The sequence below is a fragment of the Peromyscus californicus genome, unplaced genomic scaffold, assembly GCF_007827085.1.
Source record: "Peromyscus californicus insignis strain IS unplaced genomic scaffold, ASM782708v3 Scaffold_11__1_contigs__length_118956290, whole genome shotgun sequence".
NCBI lineage: Eukaryota > Metazoa > Chordata > Mammalia > Rodentia > Cricetidae > Peromyscus > Peromyscus californicus.
This window is the reverse complement of record NW_026294402.1, coordinates 59215660-59232740: the sequence shown is the minus strand read 5'-3', so window position 1 is coordinate 59232740 and position 17081 is coordinate 59215660. Positions and strand designations below refer to the sequence as shown.

General features: G+C 51.6%; 1 protein-coding gene across 25 annotated transcripts in view; it reads right to left on the bottom strand.

Moving 5' to 3' along the window:
* The window catches only part of Megf11 (multiple EGF like domains 11), a 330509-nt gene that overhangs the window by 197870 nt on the left and 115558 nt on the right, over positions 1-17081 (bottom strand). For all 25 annotated transcript variants that reach the window (XR_008212813.1, XR_008212814.1, XM_052711804.1 and 22 more), the window contains 2 exons: positions 15868-15969; positions 13116-13216 (listed from right to left, as the gene is read on the bottom strand). Coding sequence is in view for 23 of the 25 variants with exons in the window: in XM_052711804.1 (XP_052567764.1) it covers positions 13116-13216; positions 15868-15969 (203 nt within the window). In the remaining 2 variants the exon portion in view is untranslated. The remainder of the gene's footprint in view (positions 1-13115; positions 13217-15867; positions 15970-17081) is intronic.

The window sequence follows — 17081 nt, the reverse complement described above, 5'->3', positions numbered from 1 at the left end:
TCTCAGCCTACCCCTCCGGAAAGGGAGCAGACTTTTGTGAGTCCGTGAAGGCCTGAGGCGGCTGTTCCTGATGCAGGAAGTAGTGGCTGGCCCTAGGGAGGCCAATGGTGTGGTGGACACAGATCCTGGCTATGCATACCTGCCATATGCAAACAAGCCTCACGGCTTTTCCAAGGGCTGTCACACCTATTTCCTATTTTTCTTTACCACTTGGTCTGTCTTAGGCCCTGCTCTGGTGTAGCCCTTAAGCACTGCAAGCACACTTTCCATTCTGAACTGTCCGGTGGTCTTGGTTCCCCTGTTAACTCGGCCCCTGACTCCATGAGAAGACGCTCTGTTCTGCCATGCTTTCAACTCACGTGTAACAGACCTTGTGAGTCAACAGGTCTTTTGATTCACAAGGCGGACAGCTTGGAAGAATACAATGCCCTCCTCTTCCTTGGAGTGTAAAGTCAGCCAAGGGGAGAACGCTGATGGCAGACGCCACTCGGTGTGTGTGAGAGCAGTGGGTGCCCCTTGGACCAAAACCACCCTGCCAAGCATCAGATGGCATTTGTGTTAGAGCAGAAGATTTGAACCTGAGAACCAGTAGGGAATGTCTTCTGAACCAGGCCTGGCTTCCGGGCTTCCACGCACAGATGCGATGTGGTTTCAAAGGAGGGGCCATGCTCTGATTAGAACTAAATGGGGGGGGGGGAGCTCCTCCACAAAATTAATGGAGTTTGCCCCAGGGCCTACACCTGCCACACAGTTTCAAGTCCAGAGAAAAAGGAGCTGGGACAGGAAAGAGAGCTGCCAACAGATGAAGGAGAAGCGGATGGGAGAGAGACCAAGGTCCACTGCTTCCTCTGGCCAGCCCTGGCCCCGCCTGAGCTCTCTCCCCAGCATCCATCCCATCCCATCCCATCCGCGTCCGTCCACTCGAAATGCTCTCTGGAAGTCCATTGTGCAGATAAGCAGACTCGCCGCCCTAACAAAGGCTTCTCCACTTAGTAAATTAGAAGCTCTTTCTGTCTGACACACTTTTAAAGGGAAATCTTCAATTACCAGGTGCCCGTGGGCCGGAGCAACAAAAGGTTCCACCAGTGACTTTATTCTCAAGCCCAGAGCAGGCACTGAAGTGGTTTTATGTAAGACAGATACTAATCAAGTCCATATAATTTTGTGAATCCTTTATGGAGGACTGAAGGGCGTTTGAGCCCTGCGGCTGCTTCAAAGAGATTTCTGCAGCTTCTGCATTTACCTTGCCAAAAGCTTAGCTGAGCAAACAAACAGAGCCCTGTAAATCACGGGGCTCCTGATTTACTATCAGGCCTCCGCAGTTTGTTTGGTGGAGGGGAGTTTGTGGATAAACAGAGACCAAGGCCTAGGTCCCTCCACCTGGCCATGCCAATGAGAGGAGGCGATCTGTGTGCTGTGTGTCACGTGTGTGTGTGTGCGTGTGTGCGTGTGTGTGTCCACCTGTGTCCCTGTGCACATGACATTAGGCATCTTCCAAAATTGCTCTCCACCTTTAAAAAAATTAATTACATTTTTTTTGTTTTGTTTTGTATATGTTGGCGGGGTTTAGAGGTGAATGCCACAGTACATGGGTAGAGGTCAGAGGACAACTTGTCAGCACACTCCTTCCACTAGGTAGGTCCCAGGGATAGAACTTAAGTCATCAAGCTTGGCCATGAACACCTTCATCTGCTGCGCATCTTATTAGCCCCTCCATCTTAGTTTTTGAGGTCTCTTGTTGAGTTTACTGATTCAGCTAGATGGGCTAGCCTGCACGCTCCCAGAATCCTCCTCGTTGCTGTAATTTCAGGTGCATTTGGCACAGTCTGGTTTTTTGTTTTTTAAACTTGAGTACTGGGGACCTAAACTTAGGTCCCCATGTTCATGTGGGAAGTACTTTACCAACCGAGCCACCAGCTCCAAGGCTGACTTGACATTGAGGCCACACTGCTCCCATATCCAGGTGGCCCTTTCTTTCCAACTGGACATAGGGGAAAGGTGGCCAGAGGGTGAGTCCTTGGTCTGGCCGGGGGAGGAAGGAGACTTTTGCCGGTGGTACCAGGGCTACCTCCAGCCTGGGAAATGAGACAGATGGGGTCTGTGGCTTCTCTGCCCCCTCCAGCAGGAGTAAAAGAGTCACTCTTGCTCCCTCGGTGGTTATTTGGAAGTGCCGATGGCTGCTGGCAAAAGGGAAGGCAGAGCCGAGTGGGAACGGACAACAACGGGGAAGGTGACTCTCGGTACAATCCAGGGAGCAGTAAACACGGGCTCAAAACACAGGAGTGTGCAGGTAGTACTCCAACATGGAGGGCTTCCCCAGGGGCAGACACAGTTCACACATACAGCAAGCAATGCACAGGACACACCCACACCTGTGTCCTACGAACCCCAGCACCCACGGACATACCTGTGTCTGTGAAAATGAAGACTAACTCTGGGTACCATATGCCAGGGCCCAACTTCGGTGCGGTCCATGAACCCTCCTCAAGCCTCACACACCATCACCCCCAGGGAAGTACCACCGGTTCGCAGTTTTACAGCTGAGCAAGTGGAGACCCAGAGAAGTTACACAACTGCCCAAAGTCACACAGGCAGTAGGAAACAGCCTGGCTCAGCTTGCCTGCAGACACCCCTCTAGATAAGCAGACTCCTATTCCTACCTATACACACAGGCACCCACAGCCAGACGGGGCGTGAGACTGTCCGTCCGTCCTCAGAAGTCCAGACATCTCCAAGGTCAAAGCATTCCAGGGGCTCAGGTTCAGGCTAAGGCTTGCAATGGAGAAGAGGGTGTCGGTTGCTAAAACGTGGAAATCCTCCTGTTGGGGGAGGGGGCTAGAGAGATGGGCCAGCACTTAACAGAACTTTACTGTACTTTCAGAGGATCCTGGTTCAGTTCCCAGCACATATGTGGAGACCCACAACAGTCTGTAACTTCAGTCCTGGTGACCTGATTTCTTCTCCCGGTGTCCACAGGTGCCAGGCACACCCATGGTGCACAGACATACATGCAGGCAAATACCCACACACGTAAAATAAAATAAAATCTTCAGTCTGATCAAAAGCAATTGCTTCCCCTGTCCTCTCCTCAGAATCCAGCCATTATGGAGTTACCCACCCTGCACTCCAGGGACTTCCTAGACTCCTCCCTCTTACTTACTGAGAAGACTGCCAGGTTACACATTCTCACTCTCAGTCCCAGATACAGATAAAGTGGGCACAGTGGCATGCGGGCTGCAACAAGGGACCTCCCTCTCAGGCTCTCCTTGGGTGTGAGCATGCGAGCATGGTCGGAGGGTGCCTGGCTCCTCCGGCCAGTCCTCTCACATTCCCATGATGCAGCGGATCAAGGTCCTTCAGAGGCAGGTCTTCAAAGACACTGAAGTGGCCATCAGGAGGCAGAGGGAGGCTCTGAGCTGTCATTGTCAACCCTCCCGGAAGCCACTCAGCCTCCCTTAATCAAAGAGCAAGCATTAGAGGAGATTTAGGGACCAACGTGTCCATCCACTGCAAAACTCTGGTAATGGCCACTCTCCTGAGGCCCCCCCCCCGGGGGGAGGGGGAGGCGGGGGAACACTTGGCCGGCTAGCCGGCATAGGGAGTTCCCTCTTTCCATCTTCCTAGTGGCCAGCCCGGGGAGGCAGAGAACAACAGACCGTGGGTGGTTCAGGTACCTGGGTGGCCTAAGGAGACTGCAGTGGACAGTGGGACCCTGAGGAAGTGTAATATAGGGCACAGGCTTCCGAGTGGAGGACTCTGCTCTGCATTTGGTGGGCAGCCCTAGGGGTTTGTAGAAGGATTGTCAGAAACCAAAGGAGAAGGCCAGGCAAGAATGAGCGGGCAGTGGGTGGATACTCAGGCTGCTGGGAGCTGCTCATGTCTGGAACTGTGACTACGAGACTTCTGCTAAGTTTAGGGTTTTGTTGTTTGTTTCTGTGACAGGATCTCGTGTACCCCAGGCTAGCCTCACACCTGTTATATAGCTGAAGATGACCTTGAGCTTCTGATCCCCCTGCCTCCACTACAGGCCCGTGTCATCACACCCAGTTTATCTGTTTCTTAGGTTCCAACTCAGAGCTTCGTGCACACTAGGCAAGCATTCCAGCAACTCAGCTATATCACCGGCCCCAAGGAGATATTTTAAACCATGTTCCTGCCCACGGAAGCTTACAGGTTACCCGTTCACTCATTCACAGAGTATTGGTCATCTCCTTTCTCACAGGCCCCATGTTAGGGGTAGGCATATTAGCTGTGACAAATCAAAGCTCCCATCCCTACTGAGTCTAAGACAGGAAATGAAATACACACATATATATTCCAAGTCAAGTAGTACCACTGTTGAGAAAATAGAAACAGCCGAGGGGCAGAGAATGATGTCAGGAGGGGTGCCTATTCCAGACAGGAAGGCTCTGCAGCAGGAGAGCGGACCAGGCCAAGCAAGAGAGAGAGGCATGTGTGTCTCCAAGACTCTCCTGGAAGAGCCCACAGGGCAGGGGAACAGGAGTACCAAGGCCTCCTGTGTGCAAGCAGAGCAGGGTCCCTCGGTGAGATCCAGACACACAGCTCTCAAATTGCCTAAACCACTGCTCAGCTCTGATCTTTCTTCAGACTGCAGTCAAATGGTCTTCTCCAAGAGGTCTGGGTTACCTGGGCCTCCCTTCCTTCCCAGGTTCTAGCTGTCTCTCCCTAAGACAGCCTCAGCATTTGGAGTGGTCTGTTTCATGATACACTCATTCAACACTTGCCAGCACCAGACACTCAGTCCTGGTGACAAGCCATGCAGAAGACTCGATCCCTATGCTTGGGAACTCGCTCCTGAGCTAGACAGGCAGGCAGGCAGACTGACAGGCAGACAGAGACAGACAGACAGGACAGCATCAGAGACACTGGGATAAGAGTGACAGAGGGACCCAGAGATTGTGGGGCCAGAAGACGGGCAAGGTAAATAAAGAGCTCATGACATCCACTGCCTCATGGCTTCCAGACAGTTAATGCCCAGAGTGGCATCTCACAAGGGTGCTCACACAAGGGGAATCCGGAGTGACCAGTGGGCACTGTAAGTGCCACACATGAGTTTACTCGCTCAACAATTTACTAAAACCTGACCAGCACGAGCAAGGGTTCAAGAACGCATCTTGGGTAGTTTTGACACATCTTTAGATGAGCTGACCGCCAGGTCTACGCATCGGTTCTTAGGTGTTTGGTAACGTGAAATGCCTCCAGGGACCCAGCCACTCAGCTGTCTGCTCCTCCTTACACAGTTCAAAGGCTGAGAACCATCACGGTTGGTTCCCACCCCAGATCACTCAGCAGGGATGGGAAGCCTCCTTCCCTACCATCAGCCTGGTGACATCCTGGCCTGTCCACTGAAACTGTGCTCCCCATACTGTGAAGGCATCTCTCCCAGTACCCTATGTCCCCAGGATGCAGCAGTGCCTGCAAGACGTAAAAGAATGTGACAACCAGACAGATGGACACACGGGGAGATGGATGGATGTGGCCCTAGGCAGCAAAGCTCAGCACCAGGTGTTGGTGACCAAAGAGGGTGACATCAGCAGGCACCAGTCCCCAAGGAACCAGGAACCAGGGACAGCAGGCAGAGCTTCACCCAGCAGTCCATGGCAAGACTGAGTCTCAGGCAGGCCCCTAAAACTCTGCTGATGCGCACACACCTGACTCCTCCAGCTCTGCTACCCTACCCTGGTGTCTACTGGGACCCACCTCGACAAAATTCTAAAGCTTTATTTGTATGTATTTATTTATGTGGCTGCAGTGATACATATATGTAATGTGTATGTATGCAGGTATATATGTGTGCAGGTGTGTACATCCAGAGGCCAGAGGAGGCTGTGGGGGGGGGGGGGGGGGGGGGGGCGGGGCGGGGTCTGGCTCTACAGCTCTCCAACTTGTTTCTTTTCTTCTTGCATAAATTCAGTCTCTCAGAATCTGGGGCTAGGCTGGTGGCCAGCAAACCTCAACAATTCTTTTGTCCTCACCATCTCCCCAGCACTGGGGACACAGACAGGGACAACAATCCCTGGGTTTTTAGGTGGGTGCTGGGGATTCGAACTCAGGTCCTCATGCTTGCCCAGCAGTCCTCTTACCCCCTGAGTCATCTGCCCAGCCCTCAGACACATTTTTAAAGATCACCCCAGTATGACTTGGGCTCCCTCTTTGTTACCTCCTTCCCTGCCCTCCCAGACAACCCCACATCTCTCTTCTATCCATCCATCCTTTCTGACCACAGAAAACCCATCCAAAAGGGAAAATGCAGGATTTAATTCTGCAGCTACCTGATCTCCTATGTGACCCACTTACGCATGCCACATAGCCTCTGTGAACCTCCAGTTCATCTTCTGTAGGACAATGATGCAGCTTGCTTCTGCAGTCTGGCACAGACTAGACTATATGTGAGCAACTGGTCATTATTACTGCTGCAAGTTGGTGACTGGTAAAAGACAGTACTGAACTAAATATCACGCAGCCTGTACAAGGCCCCTACTTCCCCACTCATGATAAAACAGACCCAGTCCCAAGTGGCAGGGGGCAAGGACTGATGGAGGCCCATCATGCTACTAAAGTCTCCCCAAAATACAGTAAAACATTTATTGACACACAGCTGAGCTCTGAGAGAAAGGGAAATTCCAAGTGTGGGAGCAAGGAGGACTTTATGGGAAAAGCACCAGGTCGGGAATTGGCGACAAGTCAGTCCAGGGACCATCAGACTCAGCCATCAACCCACCTCCTAGACTCCAGCAGATGCCGGGAGCCAAGGATTTAACGCCCACACGGGGCAGGGCTGGCGTCAGGAGCTGCCAGCTCCACTCAGGGAAGCTTGGACATACTGCCTACCAACCTGGGGATAAAACAAGGCAATCTGGCCTGGGCTTGAAGGGGGTGGAGTCTTCCACGCAAAAGAGCCAGGGGAGGGGCTGGGAGCAACTGCTTCCTGGAGGGCAGTCTCTTTCAGGAGGGCTAACAATGGACTGGGACTAGCCAGGGATGGTATCTATAATACCACACTGTGTTAAACACCACCAAACCGTGTGCTTTGAAATGATGGATTTCCTGTTACATGAATTTCACACCAATTAAACAGAAAGGGGAAAAAAAACAAGAAACACACACACATACACACACACACACACACACACAACAAAACAACCCCAGCAACCCACACCTTCACTACACATAGGAATCCTAGTCCAAGGCATCAGCCAGAGGGTGGGCTCAGGGCAGTAAAACCATTAGTGCGTTCTTGAGAAAATACAAAAGCGATGGATAGGGCCCCTGTACAACCCAGGACAGGGGGAGAGAGGGCTAACAGCCAAGGTGGAGGAGGTGGCTCCGTTGCTGACGTGCTTGCTACACAAGCGTGAGTGCTTGAGTTCAGATCTCCAGCACCCACGTAAAAGTCAGGCACAGCACGCACACCCGCAAGCCTCTCTGGGGGAGACAGACAGGAGGAGTCCACTGGCCGTGGTCACTAGCCAAATGGGTGAGCTCCAGGCTCAGTGAGAGACTCTGTCTCAAAAAATAAGGTGGAGAGTAGTTGAAAAAGACACCCAACACTGACCTCTGATCTCCACTTACATCTCATATGTACACACATGCACATCCGCATATACTCACAAATATGTACATGCACATGTGTGTGAGCGCGCCCACACTTGAAAACTAAAAAGCGATACCCGTTAAGAGAAGTCACCCCGCTCTCTTGGCCACTCAGCAGGTATCACAAACAGGAGAATGGTTGTTCCAAAGACCTGAGCTAATATAATGAAAAGCTCAAGACAGAAGTATCTAGAAAAAGCTATAAAAGAACTATGTTTAAAATACTAAAAGCAGGAACAGAACTGGTCATGAGGTGAGACGCTGCCGAAAAAGGAGCATGTGTTTCTGAAACAGCTCCGATAAACCCCTAGAAATGAACCGTGAGCGACTGGAATTCAGACCTCAGCAGACAGGTTCATTAGCAGAGCTGCGGGATCTAAACAATGGATCGGAGGTGCTCACTCAAGACCAGACACTAGAGATAAGGGGTGAAAAATGAAGATTTAGGAGGCAGAGAGGGTGGGGTGAAAGGGCCTGACACACTGGCACTGTAACGGGAGGGGATGAGGGGATAGAGGAAGGAGACTGATGAGGAGCCATGGTTGAGAACATTCCAGACTGCTGAAGGGCATGGATCCTTACCTTGAAGATGTGTGCTTCTGAGGAGTAAAGGGTACAAATAAAAATAACTCCAGGACTGGAGAGATGGCTCAGAACATACCGCTTTTTCAAAGAACCTGAGTTCATTCCCATCACCATGTTGGGTAGATCACCACCACCTGTCTCTGTAGCTCCAGGGGATTGTCTGCCCTCTCCTGGCCTCCAAGGGCACATGCACTTGTGTACAATGACAAAATGAAATGATTATTTAAAAAAAAAAAATAGCCCCAAACACAGACACATCCTCACTTCAGAGCCTTACAATAATAAATCCAGAAGGCAGTGAACCATAATCCTTGGTCTGAAACTCAAGTATCACAACTGCTATGCCACCACCCAAGTGAGGGTAGACTCAGGTTTCCAGAAGAAAAAAACTAAGACAGACAGACAGACAGACAGACAGACACACACACACACACACACACACACACACACACACACACACACACACACACATACACACCATGCGCATGCGTGTGCGCTCCCAGAAAGAACTACTAAAGATCCTTGGAGAAGTCTGAGAATATACCACACGGGTAGAGAGCTCAAAGAGCAGGCAGGAGGACCTGGGTTCAACCCCGCCCCTCTCCTGCAGGGATGGGCATGGTTGGTACCACCTGCATCCTATACTCAGATCCTTCAGGAAAAAGGAGATAGAGGACCTGGGTTCAACCCCTGCCCCACTCCTGCACCACAGGGATGGGCATGGTTGGTGCCACCTGCATCCTATACTCAGATCCTTCAGGAAAAAGGAGATGGAACCTGGAAAGAGAACAAGACACCAGATGACAAGCAAGGTGCTTGGAGAACGTTATGTGCTACATGTATGCGATCACTGATTGCACGACACACCCGCAGTACGGGTGCTGCTCAGTGGTAGAGCCCTTACCCGGCATACACTGGGTTCAGTCCTTAGCGCCAACAACCAACAAGGGCTAGCAGCACAGTAGTGAAGTGACAGTACCCAAGTCACAAGTACCCAAGTCACAAGTACCCAAGTCACAATTCTAGGGCAAAAAGTTCACCGGATCACAATCTTAGTCCCCCTAACACACATTCCCTCTGTGCACACCTGGATATTTAAGGGAGTTAGCTCCCCCTGAAAGAAAACTGAGGCAGGGGAAATGGGAGGCCAGGGGACTGGGCCAGCAGTAGCTGACTGGGCCACTCCTGTGGCCCCGGTTTTTTCCCTCCTGCTTTTTGGGAGAAGGCCTGTTGCCAAAGAGAGGCATCTGAGAGACACCTGCTGGGCCTCTTGGCAACCCACACTGAAGGTGTAGGTGCTGGGGCAGGAGCATGGAGAACCCACCCCTTCTCAGAATGGCGCCCAGGGGTTCTCCACGGGAGGTTTCCAAGAGCAGCTGTAGCAGCTGCAGCAGCAGCAGGGAGCTTGTCAGAGGTTCAAGTATTCAGTCTGCTAGGAAACAAGGCTTCCAGGTAATGCTGATGAGTCACCAGCAAGCTGCCCACCTCAGAGGTAGAGCACACAGAGGCCATTCTAAGTTAGCAGGTACTTCAACAATACTGTTAGATGAAATGGACTGTGAGACTGGGGCATCCTGTGGAACTCGGAGAAGCTTTAGGGATGCTCAGTAAATGTCCCTGGCTCTCCACCTTCAAGACCAGCCAGAGCCCACTTCCTTGTGCCCTGGAATCCCTCAACATTCCAGTGAGTGGCTGTACCACCAGTCAAGGTTCTGGCTTGATGCTGGCAAGGAGCCAGCCTCAGAGAGCCCAGGGAGACATCAGACATGAGCAAGAAACCAAACTTTGCTGTCTGAAGTCTCCGGGACTTTATGTTACTGCAGCATCACCCAGCCCATCCAGTCTGACACTCAGCCAGTATTGAAGAGCAGAGCTTCCTCCCAATGCCTCAAACCCCCATGTAGGTGACAGTCTGCTCTGAAGAGACATAAAAGCAGCTCCACACAGACAGCGACACCAAGACTGTTTCAAGTAGAGGAAGAAAGACACTTGTGCCCTGTGATCTTTGGAAAATCTTTGATACTTGGCAATCAAGGGGGCACTCAGCTGTGTCTGCAAAGCAGGAGAAAGGACAGGGTGTGACCCAGGAAAGCAGGGGTGAGCAGCTCTGTGCAGTGCTCCAGACAAGGATGGCTGCTCAGGGCAGGCGAGATGGAACAAAGCGGGGAAACTGTTCCCCCTAGATCCGTACTGTGCTTTCTGCTCTCCTGCACACTCAGTCACTATGTCCTCTCTTCCGCATACACAGGAGGCTCAGAGAGGCCAAGGGACTTGATCAGGATTGCACAGCAAACAAGTGGCAGAATCCACCAGAGCTTTCTCTCCCGGGGCCACCATCCTTCTGCCTGTGAGAATCAAGGCTCGAGGGAGGTTTGCTGAGGAAGAGTGACACTCCCTTTCCCGCCCAGGGCGCATGTCAGGTCTGGGTGCAGTCCTCTACCACACCACTGCTGGGTCTCCCTCTCACAGCCTCCCCCAGCCTGGAGGCTGCCCTCCCTCTTAGACAGGACGGAGCCTGTTCAGGGCGGCCACCACCCCAATCCTCCGTCCCCATGAGCAGGAAGACAGGGCTGCGGGCAGAGCCGTGAGCTTCACCGTGTCCCTTCAACATTCGTGTCTTGACCCTCAGTCCCTCAGACATGACCTTATGAGGAGACAGGGTCTTATAGAGGTAATGAGGTCATTTAGGGAAGGTCATACTAACCAAGTATGACTTAGGCTCTTATAGAAAGAGGCAACCTGGACACGGGTGGATGGACACACACACACACAGAGAGAGAGAGAGAGAGAGAGAGAGAGAGAGAGAGAGAGAGAGAGAGAGAGAGAGAGAGAGAGAGAGAGAGAGAGAGAGAGAGAAGGAAAGTTTTGGTTGGCTCTCACTCCTTCTGGTGAGTTCACTTCCCCTGTTTCGGCTGCTGCCGACTCCTTTCTCCTTTACTGACAGAACCAGCTTCCGAGCGCTTCCAACGTGGACTAGAGCAGCAGCTCTCCAGGAATCCTCCAGGCCTTCAGCACTGATTGGGACTGCTGAGACAAGCAGCCTCGTGGATGGAGCAACTACCGGGTTCTCAATCTCTCTGGTGTGAGATGGCCATCGTCAGACTCCTCGGGCAACCCCATCTAGAGAACCCTGACTATGTGCACAGTGTGGGTTCCCAGAGAAATGCTTATGAACCCCTTGAGCAATTAAAGTCAAAGCCATGACTGAAAAAACAAAATAGGAAGAGCCCAGGCCACAGAGAAGGGGACCAACGTTTGCAAAGGCCCCCTCTGTGTCTAGTGATGCAGCTGATGCTGGCCCCATTTTACAGGTTTGAAGACTGAAGTTAAGAGAAGTAAAATCTCACATGGGTTCGTGAAGCAGGGAGAGGTCTGTCTAACCTGCTTGAGAGCACAGTCCCTGGAGCCAGACAGCCTCGACTCAAGCCCAAGTCCTGCTACTTCTTGGCTGTATGATCTCGACCAAATTACTTATGTCCTCTGTGACTCAGTTTCCCTATCTGCAAGATGAAAGAAACAGTGGCACCTGTCCCCGCAGGGCTGTGGTTTGACAACGAATGAGACACGGTTAGAAAAGTGCCCAGCACATCTGGGCTGCTGGACTCCATGGCAACAAAGGAAGAAGCCAGAAATGGCAGAGCAAGATTCAAACCCAGGCCCGCTCGGCAGCATTGTGGACCTATCGCCCTGTTCAGGCTTGCTGATCCCTAGTGTGACCTGGCTGGCTCTCCTCTGTGTGGTCAGAGCAGCTGTCTTCAGTGTTAATCTCACTTCTACCAGCATTCCCCAGGGAACCCCCCCATCCAAGACGAGGTGCCGGCCCAGGCCTCATCCTTGCTTGGTACTCAGCCCTGTAACTAGAAAAACCTCAGGGATCTGGTCAGTGTGCCTTTCTTTGTATTTTTCCTGAAGTACCATCGCTGTTGAGCTGACATGGAGCATCTTTCACTCATCCCGGAAGGTGATTAGAAATGAGTTTCTCTAACATGAGAGGTGATGTAAGCCCAGGAGGAGAACCATCATGTCATCCCCAACTCCAGCGAACTCACTGTCCGAGTTCTTTCTGGCACAGAATACTAGCAAGGTTCATCACTCTCTGAATAGAGGGCAGGAACTTTATGAGTGGGCTCCCTACTAGTCATTTTAAGGGGACTTCCCAGCTTTCATGACACCCTGCAGTTGGGGGATCATCCAAACATCCTCCTGGAGGTCCTTCATGTTTCATCCCACTGGTCAGATGTGACTCTGAGAGATCCCCATAAGTCATCAGCCTAGAAAGCTGAAAAAGCTTGCCCAGAGTCACATGGCCAGTGAGCTGGGCCAGAGCCCTCACTCCTGGGTGTCCCCTACCTATGGCCATCAGCTACTTGACCCTTGTTTTCTGCTGAACACCTGTTCTCTGAGCAGCTATAACTGAACAAGGAAAAAGCAAAGCTCATTCTTCATGAATCCCCCTTTGGTAGGCACTCCTCAAGTTCTGACTTACCCAGGCCACCCACCTCATAGGGACTGTGATCCAGCCATCCAGACATATGGTCCCCCTGCCTTCCTCCTCTTCTGCTTCTATCCGCCCAAGCTTCCACCTTATCACCCATCATCTCCATCCCTCCAGCAAAGTTCTTTCAAGCATCGAGACGGGTTAGCCCTGCGCCAGGCACTTGGAATCCCCTCCTCTTGCTCCTTCACAGGGTCCGTTCCAGAAGGATCCACTTCTCCTCTACCTCCATCAGGACCTAGAACTGTCTGCCTCTGCCTGCCCTGGTTAACAGTGGAGGTTGGTTGAGCTGAGGCCACACCCCACTAATTTTTTGCACCAAGCCCAGAGTCTCCTCTAAGCATGGGTACCATGCATGGAATTACAAAGCCCTAGGGTGGGCTGAGGTTCCCTCCCACCTCCACACAGACCCCTTACTTACGAATGCAGAAGTCTCCGTTCTCATAGTAGCCAGGGCAGCATTGGGACCTCCGCCGGTACATGGTCCGGAGGCCACGCCTATACGCCGTCTTATAGCTGATCCTAGGCACGAGGGAAAGAGCCACTTGAAAGGATTGAAAATCAATCTATCCCGTTTAGAATGATATTTGTGTTAAGCTCTATCGAGGATGCCATTCAATAATTACTTTAAAATGCACGGCGGCTTCAAATATGAAAGAACGCAATAAAGAAAAATCGATGGTGGGATGTGGGCTGCTGTGGTGCAGAATGTATTACCCACATGGTGCTGGAGGAACCTGCTGACTTCCCAATCTCTTCCAGATACAAGGGCTGCCAAGAAAACTGCTGGGGTGACATTGTGGAGGGCCACGGGGCTGGGGCTTCCCCTAGCATCCTTAAAAAAAAAAAAAAAAAAAAAAAAAACTGGGCTCTGGACTCAGGGAAACCCTAGGGACCTGGACAGGCATGGAGTCCTGAGAGCTTCCATCTGCCATCCTATGCCAAGATGTTGGCCTGATCCCTTTAGCGAGTAGGAGAGGCTGCAAGAGGACTCCCTGGGTCTGGTTGTGGCATCCCACGTGAACTTCCTCAGGCCTCCTACAGAGGGCGTGCTGTTCCCCAGGAAGCTCTAACCCCGCCCCCAGGCTGCTCAGAGAGACACTGAGAGCCGGAGAGGGTTCTATCCTTACAGAGACACAATATTTTGAGACTTGGTTCTGGGCCAGAGATTTATAGGCAAGATTCTCCCAGCAGCCTCCTGGGTCAGGGACCATCGTCATGCCCCATCATCATGCCCCATTAATTCCATTTCTTTCATTTGTCTTTTAGAGCTTTCATTCTTATTTTATGTTTCCCCCCCACCCACCACCCATTGTTTTATGGATGAGAAATTGATACTCAGAGAGGTTAATGACTTGCTTGCGGTCACACAGCTAATAAATGTCAGGGTCAGACAAGAAAGGGAAACGAGAGGTGTGGGGGGGGGGGACTGTGATCAAGGTATATTATACTCCTATATGAAAATGTCATAATAAGACCTGTTATTTTATACAATTCGTATAGGCTAATTAAAAAAAATACATTGTCCTGAGGACAAGAGCACCAGAAGCAGGATTCAAACCCAGTTCAACCTGCAAAACCACCCGGCCCCGTCTAATGCTGGTACCAGTTCTCTCTGGTGGCTTTCTGGTCTTTGAGAGCATTTCTGAGGGAGTAAGGCAGGAGGGGCTGTGTACAGACTGAGTCCTCAGGAGGGTGTACAACAGGGCGTTGCTAAGGGCAGCCCTCTGTCACACTCAGTGCAGCAGATTTGAAATGGCCATTAAAGACCGGGAGAGGGAATACCCAGGGCCTTGAACACAGGGCTCTTTCCACGTCCCCGCCACACCCAGGGGACTGCCCTTGTTTCCTCCTCTGTGAAGAATGGCGGCCCCGAAGTGCCTTCAGCCTGCTTTACACAGAGGCCTGGGCCAGGCTGGAAGGCTATTCCTTCAGCGGCAGCCTGGACAACCCTCCCAAATCTTTAAAATTCTCACCTCATAACAGACGACAATGAGAGCCTCGTGGGAAATCTGTGATATTTGGGAATGTATTAAGCTAAGGTCATTCTACTTTGTCAAAAGCCCGTAATGGGTAAGCTGGCCTTGCAGAAAACTACATCTCCTCTCCCCACACCCCCACCACACACACACACACACAGGAAGGCAGTCCCTGGCCTGACCTAGAAGGGGTGTGTGTGTGTGTGTGCGTGCGTGCGTGCGTGCGTGCGTGCGTGCGTGCGTGCGTGTGTGTGTGTGTGTGTGTGTGTGTGTGATAAAGAATGATCTCCATTCTGAGTTGACACAGAAGTCACTGGACCATTCTCCCTGCCACATGAGATGAGTCCCAAGCCTCCCATTGGGGAGTTAAACCCTGCACCACCGACACCTCACAGGAGAGAGGCCACTGCTGCTCCGGGCTCCCCTAGCCTTGCATGCTCCCAGTGTAGGAATCAGGAGAGGTGGGGCCCGGGGCCAGGCTGCTCTGGGGAAGATGTTGGACCAGGCTACTACCCCCTGCAGACTGATGGTGCCGCTGTCAGCATGCACACTCTGGGTCATCAGGAAAGCTCCACGGAGACTCAATAATTTAGCAAAATCATTCACGTTCCAGGAACAGAGCCTATTTTAATAAGCAGCCGCTCATTCACCCAGCCCCGGGGTAATGGAAGGCTGTGTAGCCTCCTGAGACAATGGAGCCACACTTCGGAACAAACTCGGTGTTGCCTCAAGAATACCAGGGTTCAGGGCAAGACCAGTGCCAACTGCCACCTCTGCCTCTGGCTAGGGCCACAGGCAGGCAACTCTGACTAAACTCAGAGAGGTCGGAAGGGAACACCAAGCAGCCAGTCCAGGGTGTGTTACTAAGTGGGGACTACTGTATACAACAGGGGCTCTGTCCTAGGATCGATGGGGTACAGACCAGAAAGGCCTCAGAGTTGTGCCCTCTCCTCTTGATGAGGAAGTTGGGATGCTCATCCACTAACTTTTCATGTTGGGTTCCCTGCCCACAGGTTATGAAGTCCATCACTTCTAGCCAGAAAGAAAGTCCCTAACAGTGCCTCAGACCACCAGCTTTGGAGAGTTCCAGGAATGCAGTATGGACAGTGCACACCCACCCACCTCATGGTCTCTCAATAACAAACTAGAGAGTCGGACATCTCCGCCCCATGCTGTCCTCTGGGGAGTGCTTACCGGTGCCGGGTGCACTTGAACCAGTTCAGGATATCTGCGCATCGTGTGTAGTAGATTTGATCGAAGGGGTGTGCATAAGACTCCTGCACAGTCACGGCATAGCTGAGGGCCAGACAAGAGATGGAAGCCGTGGTCAGCAAAGGCCAAGCCCATGCCAGGACACACCTCCCTGCTCAGACTTGCCCAGCCCACAGTCCCAGGACCAGGAGCCAGCTCTGATCTCCCCTCCCAGCTCCCGGACTCCTGCCCTGGATCTCAGCTGTGACCCTAGGCCACATCTGTGCCGGTTAGTGTTCTCAACTTGACAGAATCTATACATTAGCTAGAGGATGTGCCGCTGAGCACACACGCAGGGCACACAGATCAAGTTAATTGAGGGGAGAAGTGCGGTCCACTGTGGGTGGAACCATTCCCTGGGCTGGGATCCTGAACTAACTGCATAGAAAGGAAAGAGTGAGCTGAGCAGCAGCATGTGGTCATTGCCCTCTGCTTCCTGACTACGGATGGCATGTGATCGACTTCTGCTGTGACTTCACCACCATGGTGGATGTGAGCCACCATAAACCTTTGCTCCCATAGCTGCTTTTGTCTGGATATTTCATTACTACAATAAGAGAAAAAAACTAGACCATACTAACTTTTGACCCAAGTCATTTTCTTAAATTCTACTTCACTTATCAGATAGTAAGCAGAGGAAGGTTTAGGTTTATTCTGTATAGTTTGGAAAGGCAGATTCAACAAGTCAAAAATATTTTATATTATCCAGGTATGTTGGTATGTGCCTTATAGCCTCAGGCATAGAGGTTAGGGGATTTATTGAGCCCAGGAGCTCAAGGGCATCCCGGATGACACACAAGATCCTCTCTCTAAATAATAATGATGATATGTTTGTTTGGATCCTTATGGTCTTTAACGAGTGTGTATGGGAGATGTTCTCTAATCTGAATAAGTGGCCCATTACATACATGAAGAAACTGAGGCTGGGAGAGGCAGCTTGCCCAGCTGTCCCAGTATCAGCAGCCGCTAATATTGAGGGCCCTATAATAAGCCCTTTAATTCCATTCTTCCGTGTGTGTTTGTGCACAGGGGTACACGTGTATTCAGGTGTACTTGTGTGTGTGCATGTGTGTGGAAGCCTGAGGACAACCTTGGCTGTTGTCCCTCAGATGCCTGCCATCTTGCTCTATGAGACAAGGATTCTTACTGGCTGGGAA